General features: G+C 35.5%; 1 protein-coding gene across 1 annotated transcript in view; it reads left to right on the top strand.

Moving 5' to 3' along the window:
• The window catches only part of LOC145670458 (platelet-derived growth factor receptor alpha-like), a 184,311-nt gene that overhangs the window by 107,583 nt on the left and 63,804 nt on the right, over nucleotides 1–12,924 (top strand). Inside the window, exons 12-14 of the mRNA XM_081739165.1 lie at nucleotides 1,503–1,656; nucleotides 8,313–8,537; nucleotides 12,701–12,893. Of these exons, the coding sequence (XP_081595291.1) occupies nucleotides 1,503–1,656; nucleotides 8,313–8,537; nucleotides 12,701–12,893 (572 nt within the window). The remainder of the gene's footprint in view (nucleotides 1–1,502; nucleotides 1,657–8,312; nucleotides 8,538–12,700; nucleotides 12,894–12,924) is intronic.

A 12,924-nucleotide genomic window follows, 5' to 3' on the forward strand; every position in this document is an offset into this window, starting at 1 on the left:
TCTCCCAACCAAGTTTGGTGATAGCTGTGATCATTGTCGTGGCCGTATGAGGACGCGCACTGTCATGCAGGATGATTACGCCATGCTTCACCTTCTGGCCCTTTTCTTCTCAAAGCCTCTTTCACTTTGGACCGGAGGAGGTTGTTGTAGTACACCCTATTTATTGTGACCTCACGTACCAGGAAATCAGTGCATATCACCTCGTTTATGTCCCAGAATACCGTCAGCATCATTTTGCCAGCAGATGCTTGTGCCTTGAATAATTTTTCGGCGGTGGCGAGTATGGATCCCTCCACTCCATGCTGGAGCGCTTAGACTCAGGAGTGTAATGATGCATCCAACTCTCATTGCAGGTGATTATCTTTCCAACTAAGCCTTCCCTCAGAAAACTGTAGATGCTGAGACGAGGCGTTTTCCCTACACTGCTACTAGTCGAGCGCTAGCATTTTTGAGACCCATGATTTTCCGGAAGTGCAGATGTTCGTGAATGATCGTTTCCACACTTCCCGTGCAGATGTTTGTTTTCGCACTCGAATCTCTCATACTGATGCGTCGATTACTCAGAATGACCTGCTCTACCCATGAATGTTGATTTTGTTAACTGCAGAAGCTCGGCGTGAAGTACAGGCCACATTGAGAATGGATTCTCTACATGCCTTAAATTTTGAACACCACTCGTACGCTTGTGATTGAGAGCGAGTTTCTTCGCCATATTGAGCAGTTAATCTTCTGAAGATTTCAGCACGTTTTACGCCTTCCTTCAGTAGAAACTTGATGCAACGCTGCTCTACTGGGGCCGCCAGCACCACACTGTCAGGTTTGTTGCTATCGTCCGTCTCTGTTGTCTGAAATTTTATCTCCTCAACTGCCCGTTGTCGCAGAAGAGTGTCAGGACTACCCTATCACCGGATGGGACGCGGATGCCAAGCTGTACAAAGCAACATCTGGAAGAAAAGAAATTCCGGTTATAAATTGAATGACTCTCGTGCACTAACAATTGAAAACAAGCGAATAGCCAGGGTCGATGGTTCTATAATCCAACTCTCCTAGGGTTGAGATAAGTTGATAGGGAGCGACTTACCGTACTGTAATAAACCAAGTGCAACCTATTCTTTGTACGCTGGATTCATTGCAAGAACCGTTTCCCTTTATCTCTTTCTATTTTTGCTCTATAGGCATTTAATATTAAAACTGGAATTGCTAGTAGATTTTACAATTTCCTTTTTCGTAGAATTTCGTAGACTTTACAATTTCGTAGAAGAGTGACTGTATAAACCATTCACGGGAGGATAAATTAAAAATGGGTCTCTGCTATCCATTATCTTCTTTGCTCTATGAGGATCAATATGGAAACCAAAGTGCTACCTCTTTGCTTTCTGTTTTGGTTCTGAAATCTGTCAACAAATGTACAGAGTCGTTTTGTAAGGTTTTCCATACTCATGCGTAGCATAGTTAGAGCAAAATTTGAAAAATAAAAATACTTAATTAATAACTTATTTCAGCAAAAATTAAGGTCAAAATTGTCAATGGCAGAGGTTGCGAACTTTGAGAAGGGAGCAGTTGATAGCATAAATCCTGATTTAAGCGTTGATGATCAAGCAGACTGTTTGCCATATGACAAGACATACGAATTCCCAAGAGAACGACTCAATTTAGGTAAGTAAAAAAATATATTTTACGAAGCACGTTGAATACATGACTGAATTTTTTTTAAATATATGACTTAAATTTTTCAATATTGACTGAATTTTTTAATATATGTCTAAATTTTTAGTATGATTGCATTTTTTAATGTATTACTGAATTTTTCAATATGTGAGTAAAGTTTTAATATATGACTGAAGTTTTCAATATATAACTGTAGTTTTCAATGTGTTCGAACTTTTCAATATGTCTTTGTGCAGATATATATATATATATATATATATATATATATATATATATATATATATATATTTGTGGATGGCAGGTAAAATTGCACATATTCACGAAAAAGCAATGATTAACCTCTTGAAACAAACAATCACTAAAATAAAATTGGATTTCGTTCGATTTTTATTTGCTTTTAAAACATTTCGATTTTATGCGAGTTTCTTTAATGTGGATTATCTTTTTTCTTACGAACTTTTTTTTGAAATCTCTATTTTATCTTCGCATTCTGAACAAAGATGTTCATTCTCAGAAATGTTAATTTAGTACATTAAACAACGTTAATTTAGTACGTATTATATTTCGTATTATTTCGGTAATTTGTGTATTGATAGATTCTATTGCATTTTATTTAGCGCAGTTGACTTGCAATTACTTATAAGTAAATATCTACACAAAATGGATCATTTAATGTTTAGTTTGATTTTGATTGATATCAAATCGTACATAGAACTCATAAAACTGCAATGGAGATATTTATAATTAGTTTGTTAGAAACTATTTTTGAAATCATAGTGGTTGTAGAATAGATAAAGTGTAGACTCATTATGTGCGGTGTTGGGTGGATCCATTTAGTTGTAGTACTACATCTTCAAATTAGAATTTTAACTAGCTCAGAATGTCCAATCTTTCTCCATTTTTGTATACCGAAAAAAAACCGAGAGAATGTCATTTCAAAATTTTGGCCACTTCGGTCAGGAGTAGTGTGACGGAACACTTGTTACGGATGTATGATACGAATAGGAATAGAAATGCTGCGGTCATAGGCGCCGATTTTTAACGTTTTAAATAGTGGTGGGCACAAAAACTGGTTTTCGGTTCTTAGAAAAACCGAAACCGGTTTTGAAAAACCGAACCGGTTTTGGAGAAACCGAAACCGGTTTTGGAGTTTCCGGTTTTAAAAAATAAAAACCGGTTTTGCTCATCCCTAGTTTTAATTGGGTTTTCTGGCTTAGGCCCTTACAAGCTAAATCATAACCTATCACATTCTAGTTTTACTTTAATACATTCAATAGGCTAGTAGTTGCCAAATTTGAGGCTTTCCCGCAAAAGTCGTCAACAAGAATTTTAAGAATGATAAAAAAAATGGATCAAGAGATTGTGATTTTGGCGAGTAATTAGTTTTTGGATCAGGGTCCACAAAATTTTTAAAAGGCCCCTAAATTGACTTTTCATATATATATATATATATATATATATATATATATATATATATATATATGTATGTATTACGGAATAAGGACATCATACTGAGTTAAGTGATGTAGTTCTCCAGATATAAGACTTACAAGAAATTTTTTGATTTAAAAATAATGGATCTTTTTTGAATCATTGCCCACAAAATTTTTGAACGGGCCGTAAATCGACTTTTCGTATTTTTTATTTTATTTTATTATTATTATTTATTTATTTATTTTTTTACGGAATAAGGACATCATACTGCCAAGGAAAGGACATGAACCTGTCAACGGGACATCCTATTCAAACCTAGTCCATTCGATAAACATAACAAAGATATGTTCATGCACAAAAAATTAGGTGCCATGGACAACAGACCACGACCCTTGGACCCATTAACCTTGTTAGTATATAGAAAATAATAGACTCGCAGTGAAATAGCTATTGCATCAACACTGTTCTTTGGAAAGTCATGATTTATAGTTCATTCTCTTCAGCATAAAACAAGCTTTCCGGAGGTGCTATATATTTGGGCCCATAACGTACTTGAACAGGGAAAATTGGGAGAATGTCGGGAAAATTCCCTCCAGAAATCCCTCCCATCAACTTTGGACCCCTCTGGAATGACCCCAGGTAAAAGTATACAATCCAAATGTATCTCTAAAAATATTATATAGGTTAGGAAATATGTATATCAAGTTTTGTATTGATAGACGAAATAATTATGAGGGGAAAATGTGTATTGTTATACAAGGTTTTCCATCATATATATTCTAAGCAAATAAACCTATAAGCTAGAATGTTATACTGGATTAATGCAGGGGTGTATACCTACTTTTGGGCCACCCTGTATATTGGATTTTCCGATCCAAAAAAGAAGAAAAACATCAAAAAGGAACAGATTACTAAAATAAAATGAACTGGTAAATTATTTTTAAACTGCAAAGGCGACAGATTTTTTAAAACTACTTTATATTCAACTAAGCTTAAACTAAACACTGAGATTTTATGTTTCCTTTCAAATGTATTTACCAATATTGGTCAAAGGAAGGAGATAAAAACAATATTAAACTAATAATGATTAGAACCAATCCTCTAAAAAGTCGAGAATATTTTGAGTGCAAGCTGAAAAATAACTCAACTGGATTGTAATTTATATAAACTCAAGTTACATAAACATTTTTCACATTTCTTCTAAACGAAAAACCATGACGTCAAACTGCACAAGTTATTTGGGCCTGAAGAGATCATTCTACAAAATTACAATTTCTTGTAAATATGAGTTATATTATTATTATTATTATTATTATTATTATTATTATTATTATTATTATTATTATTATTATTATTATTATTATTATTATTAGACCCTAACAAGATCAAGTATGCAGATGATACGGTTATTATAGCTAGAACCGAAGAAGGACTACAGGAAATGATTGACAAAATAGTTGACACAGGGAAACTATATGGAATGGAAATCAACATCGAAAAATCGAAAGTTATGAGAATATCCCGTGGAAATGCGCCCTTATGGGTCAGAGTAGAACAAAGAGTACTTGAAGAGGTCGATCAGTTCAAATATCTGGGAAATATTTTGACGAAAGACGCGTACTGCACCAGAGAAATCAGATCGACAGTTGCCATGGTCAAAGAAGCATTCAACAAGAAAAGGCCACCCTTAAAAAGGAGTTTTCATATTGGACTAAGAAAGAAATTGGTCAAATGCTATATATGGGGTATTGTGCTGTATACTTCAGAGACTTAGATATTAAGGAAGTTAGAGAAGAAATATTTTGAGAGCTTCGAAATGTCATGTCGGATTAAGATGGAGAAAATAAAATAGACAGAGAGAGCAACAAACGAAGATGTTTTAAAACGGATAGGAGAGAAGAGGACATTTCTATCCAGCTTCCTTCGTAGGAAGGGCAATTGGATTGGACATATCTTGCGAAGAAATTGTTAGGAAAGCGAGGAATAGGAAGAAGAACACAACTGAACAATGATTTCTAAAATACAAGAAAATATTAGGAGTTAAAAGAGAAAGCTGAAGATCGAGAAACATTGAAGAAACATTTTCAGGGCCAAACTGAAAATTAAGAAGAAGAAAAAACTCATTAGTTCCAGAACCTGCGAAAAGGCAGATACTTAATAATTATTATAGTTATAATTATATGACACAGAGCTGAAAGAGAATTTGCTCGAATGATTGCTATCCAAGTTTCAAAGATTCCGTTGTGTAAATAACTATACTATATTCATTAATAAAGCTTATTTTAGGCGACCTTATTTTTGTTTTTCACGGCATGAAACTGTCACTTGGAAATTAATTCCAACTCAATTATGCAGTAGGCGCTGAGCACATATTAAAAAACTGCAATAAATTCTTGAGCTCCCACGTAAGCGACGCCTATATTTACGGATGCTGTACAGATACGGATGCAATATTTTGTGTGCACGCAGACCTCTACTGATGACGGTGCCATTCACATATAATTTTGTTCTTTAGGTAAGCAAAGTGGACGAACATTATCGCACAGAATATTGAGAGTCATAATTTACGAGGAAGGATCAGAAACCAAGGTTACAAGGCCGATATTTCTGGAGTTTCGTCTGTTATAGAGGAATGAGGAGTGTGCGGTAATTTTAAAAAATGGATTTGGCAACTGCGCAGAGTTTCAGCCACCCGCCACCTACGGCACTAGTTGTATGTAAACACCAAGGATGTTATAAAATAGAGGATCTGCCCTTACAACAAAATCTTGAAGCCATACGTCACAGTTTCGCCACCCCTAATCTGCCCACTCCGCCCAATAGGATCGCAGTGTTTTGAGCCAACAATCATGGCGGGAGCGAAAGTAGCCAATCAGACGGTGGCATAAACGAGAGTAGCCAATCAGACGTGCCGATTCTCGGTTGTTTTTTTGGCTTCATTGATTTAATAGGATGAAGCTATATATGGGCAGATTCTCTATTTTATAACATCCTTGGTAAACACAAATGGCGACTCGTTCAGAAAACTAGTCTCGCGAAGAACTCCGCTCAGTTATTCGATTTGTGTGTGAAATTTACCGGCAGCTGGTAGAAGTTAATGAAGAGACTGTAATGTCTCGTCAGTATATTACAGAATGGTGTGGAAAGTTTGTTTCTGGTAGAGAAAATGTCACCGACCAGGAGCGTAGTGGCCGACGCAGCACGGTATCAACATATTTGAACAGAGCTCGCATGAAAGAACTGATTTAGGACAACAGGAGGATCAAATTATGGCATCTGATGGCAGAATTCGTTCGAAAGCATTCGTCACATTGTGCACGATATTCTGCAATACCGAAAAGTTTCTTCGATGAGTTTCACGCAAGGACAGGATTTTTACCAGGAGAGAATCTTCAAACTCATCTCACGATGTGACAACAAGTGCATCAACCAATATGGAGACTATGCCAAAAATAACCTAATGTATGTTCTGTCTGTTATGAAATAATATATAGAGTAAAGTGGGGGAATGCCGATCACTTAAGGGAAAATGCGCGAGGAGGGAAAACTATTACTTCTAAGATATTAATTAATGTAAAAATATATTTATCGAATCATTTGCTACAAGTTACTGCTTCCATATTGCAGCACACAAGCAAGAGAAAGATACAATATCGTTGGTTTTCGGAGGTTGCGTTTGATCGTACTTACCCCAATTTGGGGGAATTCTGATCACCTTTTAGTAAGTATACAGAATTTAAAAAAAATCGCATGAGTTTTGGACATCGTATGAATTTTGCTTAGTCACTGTGCACTTACCAATATATCTGTTTCAATTACGGATGAAAAAGTGCCTAACCATACTGTAGAACAGCATACTATATAAATTTATTGACCTTAAAAATAAACGTTCATGTTAACGGTAGCAGGCAAATAGAAGGGTTGGGTTCTATTGGCACTGGTGCAAATCCAGAGGGGGATGAGGGAGGACATATCCCCTCCAATCTTGGAACTGGGTGGACTGTCCCCCCAATAATCCGATGTTAAATATGTTTTTTTTTTTTTTTTGAGAGAAATGTGATGATTTGTTTCCGATTGCCACAAAGGAAAGTCAGATGAAATTGATGTCCCCCAGAATAAGCCTCAAATGTGTCGGCCTCCTAATGTTGAAGATAACTCTGCTCCCCTGATCCTCCACAGCATTGTTTTTCAACTTCATAAATATTTTGAACATCGCTTAAAAAAAAGAAAAGAAAAAAGATAGGAACGGTCTTATCCCCCCCCCCCAATGTTCATGACAAATTTGCGCCGCTGCCTATTGGACCTGAGTTTCTCAAAATTGACACCGTTGCTATAGAAACTCCGAATAAAAACTATTTCATGATACTCTGTTTAATCAATGCCTTATTGCAATGCCTTATCCAATTTTATGTCTATTTACATATTCCCGAGTCCCTAATTAGGCATTTCTCCGTTTCGGGTTATAATCTGATTTTCTGTAAAATTGATTTTTCAATTATTTAAATTTTTCTCTCCTCAAAATTTTCTCCAAGCTTTTAAGAAGAATAGGACTTATATATGTAGTAGAAACTACGTACTACTATCACTCTGTGCCCTAATTAAAAAGATTCTACGTATCGTAGTTACGTTATTACACACAGGGGGAAACTCTGATCACTTAAGTACAAGTCCGATCACCTCTGATAGAAGTTACCCCGACTCGCCATTTTATATTAAATAAACCCATGCAGGCTAAACATTCAAATACGCAGAATGGAAGATACATCTTTAGTTTTCTAACAGAAAATACTATGGAATATTGTAGAGCTTATGAGACTTTTAGTAAAATAACAAGTACTTACTACGCAAAATAACCAGACCAAAATTTGCAAGGAAAAGTAAGAAAACACAAATGTCGAAATCAGTTGCACGGAACAAGTGAACAAAGATCCTTCTTCCTCTTCACGAATACTTTGTGACTCCTGCTAGAGGAATTAGCATAGTCTGGGTCACCAGGTCATGCCACTTTTGAGTAATTCAATGATCGGAATCACTCCACCGATCGGAATTCCCCCACTTTACTCTACACGTTTCACTGCATGCTTTGTAATCTTACTTTCTGATCATCCCTCGTACATCACCACACTTAATAGTTGCCTTATATTAATAGTTGAATGTGCCTTCTTTATGTATTCTTTATTGTCACAATTTTTGCTAATTTTTTCCCGTAGGTAGGCAGCTTGGATCAGGAGCGTTTGGAAGAGTGCTGAGGGCTGAAGCCATCGGCATTGTTCCAGGAGAAGACGTAACAACAGTTGCTGTGAAGATGATTAAGCCCCACGCTGATATCTCTCACATCAAGGCTTTGATGACAGAGTTGAAAATTATGATTCATCTGGGGAAGCATTTGAATGTGGTAAATCTATTGGGAGCTTGTACCAAGAATCTCATAACCCGTACGTAGACCTATTTCCTTTAATACTTATTACCTTTTACCAGTGACGTATTTAGTGGGTTACCGGCGGTAGCCTTAGAATATTACAAAATAAAGTTATTATAAACTAAATTATATTGATAATTTAATATTTTAGTATCATCTTTCAATAATATAAGTTTTTGAGAACTGTATGTATTCAGAAACATCTACTAAGTTCTTTCCACGCAGTCTGTCTCCCTTCTTTAAGAGGCCTTCGATACTGACAACGTAGCAGAAACCACTTCTCTAGTTATTCTACTGCAGCAAGAATCGTGTAGTTTCCCTTCGCTCCCAGCGCGTTCCCCTTTGCTCCACCTCCACCCACAGCGTACGCGCGGGCTGCCAGGTAACACAAGTTGTCTCTAAAAAAAATCGGTTTCTTGGGCGTGAGCGAAAACTAAAGGGAAATTATACGAGTAATGACAGTGCATTTTGAAGGTCTCTGGGAATTGTCTGAGACATCTTGAATCTCGTTCCGTAGCAGTTTGGGTCAATGCAACGAAAATTTTGGGTTTTAGAGTATTTTGCGATAGTTAGCATAGCTGTTATAAATACTTGTTATTTGCGTTTCGTTGCGAAGGTTCTTACAGACTGAGGCTTCTTCTTTGCCAATCGCCTATTTCAGCTTTCTTTATTGCTCGGACAGCTTCCATTTACTCTAGTGAGTAGAATTACCACATATACAATGCAAAATGTAGGGATACTTCATGCAACAAATGAAGGTAGAAATGTACGGTCGTTTTCCGTAATATGTCTTGCTAGTGAAGAGAAAATCATATTTATCTACTTGATAAAAGGAAAGTGTGTTGTACGTTTTTTTTCTTATTTTGAGAAGTAAATAATAACGTAATATTGAAACTAAATTCTAAATAATGATAATGATAATAATAATAATAAAGGCATTATGAAGGTTAGTGGTAGCCCAGGCCATTAAACCAGTACGCCACTGCATATTATCAATATTTGAAAGTACATTCCTTGGGATTTGTTCGTGTCACACAAACGTGTTCCTTTATTCAGGAATATGGCCTTTTCCCTGGTTCGAACTTAGGTCTGTGAGTTTGCTGTGGATTTTCTTGAGGTTTTCCCGTTTCCTTCTACATTCCCAATCCACCAATTATTTACTTTCATTAATTATCCCTCTCCTTTTGCCTAAAGGGCATAACTCTGATCCGTTAAAATCAGAGGCTTCTCGTGCGGGAAGTCACATCACGTTTATATGTGAGTGGCCAATCCTTTCGGGAGTAAGTTCTCGTTAACCATAGGCTCTAGAAAGATGCCACTTTCACTGATCGATTGGAAATTTTGTGTAGATTGTTCAGTTCTAATTGCATATTTAAAAAAAAAACATGGCCATTATTTCTTTATTAAGAGTACATTGGAAGTATTGAAATTTTAAAAAAAGTATCATATCCTATGAGTTGTACATTCCAACAGCACACGCTTGTATACGGGGTAGTATATCTCTCAGGCGTTTGTTTCATGGCCAAATGATAATGAAAAACGAAGGATAACCATTTCTCAAATCTAATATGAATCTTTATTATTTGGAGTTTTGCCCAATGAACACCATATATCACTGACATTATAATCAATTGTGTGTGTAATGTATTTGCTTATTACATACTGCATGCAAGAATAAAGAAAACACTGATCATACATGAATTAGAAACTTCAACTGGAAGTAGGCTCAAATCTTACAAATGGTGTGAGATATTGAAAACATAATCGAAAAAGTCTCCCCTTTATGATATCCCTTGCCAATTTTTATCAAGACGTCCTTTACTTTTGTCTGTAAATTGACCTCTGTAAATGTGTGAGAATGAAAAAGAGATTCATGCTCATATGTGAATGATGCACTGTGTAGAGAGCGCAGGTTCAGCTAGAATATAAAATAAAAAAATGTCGTTTCTAACTAACGGGAAAATGGTTACCTAATGTACTAATTTTCTTTTAGTTTAAAACGAAACAAAATAACTTTTACTGATGTGATTTTCCTCACTAGCCGCCTCTGGTTAAATTAAAGATATTTAAGAGATTTTTTTTTTAAATAAAGAATTTTTAAAAAGAACGAAAAATTCGCAATTTTTTTGTTAGTGTTGCTGGGAATTTTAAAAAAAAGAACCGTTAATTTTCTTTGTTTCTATAACATTACAGCAAATTTTTTTGGTAGGTGTAATTCGCAGAAGATTTCATAATTATATAATTTTAAACAGTGTTGCAAACTTTACCGACGTTTATCTTATTTCCAGAATGGTTTTGAGATATTAAATTGCGCAGTTTTTGAAATAAAAGCTTTTGAAAAAAAGGTTGAATTTTTAATCCCTTGTAACTTTGCTCTTATTCACTGGAAATTCACGGTATGATGATCATAGTATTAAACGGTAAGGTAGTTTGGATGTGCACTACCTCGTTTGTCGCACTTGCTCCATTACTGCTCTAGAGGTCTCTAAAATTTGGGCGTTTGTAACACTATAGCGTTCTTAGTTTGCAGCACCGAATAATGAATATCACATTATACGAGGAGAAGTCAAAAAGTAAAGGGACTTGCAATTTCTCGCGCTAGGGTTTGGTAACACTGCTAATATCCAGCGCTGAATTAGTGTCGTCTGCAACAGTTCTATGCAACGTGTCATTTTTATTCCCGCGTTGGTCGTTGGAGTGTAGCAGAGCGTTAAACATGCCAGCTCCATTGTCGATCTGAACCAAGGAGAAAATGAGGGCAGTAATTCGCTTTTTATTTGCTTAAGGCAGCGTTTCCCAACCGGTGTGCCGCGAATGGGCCGTTGGTGTGCCGCGAGGAAATCGAAACAAATTATTAATTCTATAGGAACCCAATTACAAGACATAGGGGAAAATGTATATTTGTATTTCATATTACTATGAACCTCTATTATAAATCTACAATTTTAAGTTTCATACTGTGTTACTTTTCTGTAAATTTTTAATGTTGGAAAACATATTTATCATTGTCATGACCATTATTGCTCCTTTATTGTTGCAGACTATTTCGTAACTTGAAATTTTAACATATCATTCAATAAATTCAACAAAGCAAACATGCATACAAATTACCTACATTTGTGTTTTAAAAGTATAGGAGATTTGTTTATTTGTTCGTTATTTAGTGATCTTCCCTTTTAGTTAAAGATTAGATACAGTTTTCGAAAGAGAAAGTGGAGTTTTAAAACCCGAGTCCTATATTTCATTGCAATTGTTTTCTATTTTCAAATTAGAATAACAAATATGCATAATGATTTACCACGGGGGAAAATTAGTGATCGAGCTTTCTTCTCTGTAAGAAGGAGATAAGTAATCACATAAAAATACAACGGTATTTTATATTTATAAATAATAATAGTAATACATACATACATAATATATATATATAATATGGGTATGCCGCGAGAATTCAAGTTACACCTGTAGTGTGCCGCAAGTTGAAAAAGGTTGGGAAACGCTGGCTTAAGGTGTTAAACCTGCGGAAATTATTCGTCCAATGCAAGCGCAGTATGGTGACAGCTGTTTATTGCGCAACATAAGGCACAAAAGATGGACATCTCTCGAAAATATTTGGCCCGTTATCTTCGTGAGGGAGATGGATTTTATAGTAAATCATTACTGTACATGAAACTTGCTTGCATTATCATGAAGCGGATACCGGAAAGTAAGGCTGCTAGCGTGGTTTGGAAACATCCATCATCACCAGAAGTTAAGAAATGTAAACGTCAACCATCAGCTAGTCATTGATTCGGTGCAAAATTGGTTGCAACCGAAAAACTTTTTTTTCTTCTACGGAATAAAAATAATAATAATAATAAAAAAAAACTTGTGAAACATTGCGAAAAGTGCGTTTAAGTGCAGGGAGATTATATTGAAAAATAATGTATGTTTCAGTTTTCTATCATTAGAATAAACCTTTTATCGAGTCCATTTACTTTTTGACTTCCCTCGTAATTGAAATGTGAAATAACCTGACGTAGTGTCATTTGAAATAATATAACTTTACGATCTTTGGAGTACCATATTTTACCAGGTTGGTACCACTGCATCCGAATCTTTTTAAAAAATAAAATAACGCATAGATTTAACCATTATTCCTGTTATTTTAAAAATTGTGTCATGTATTCTTGATAATTCCAGGAGAACTGTTGGTCATAGTGGAGTTCTGTCGCTTTGGCAATTTGCAAAATTACTTAATGCGCCACAGAGATGAATTCATTGATCAGATAAATCCAGAAACTGGCCTGATTGACTTTGACATTGGTAAAGAGATCTTGGACAAAGCTGAAGAATTATATAGAAAACAACGAGAAGAATTAATTAAAAGCCAAAGGTTATAATTTTTAAAAATTCTTTTACTTCAT

This window comes from Thermobia domestica, chromosome 14 (assembly GCF_964235325.1).
Source record: "Thermobia domestica chromosome 14, izTheDome1.hap1.1, whole genome shotgun sequence".
NCBI classification, from domain to species: Eukaryota; Metazoa; Arthropoda; class Insecta; order Zygentoma; family Lepismatidae; genus Thermobia; species Thermobia domestica.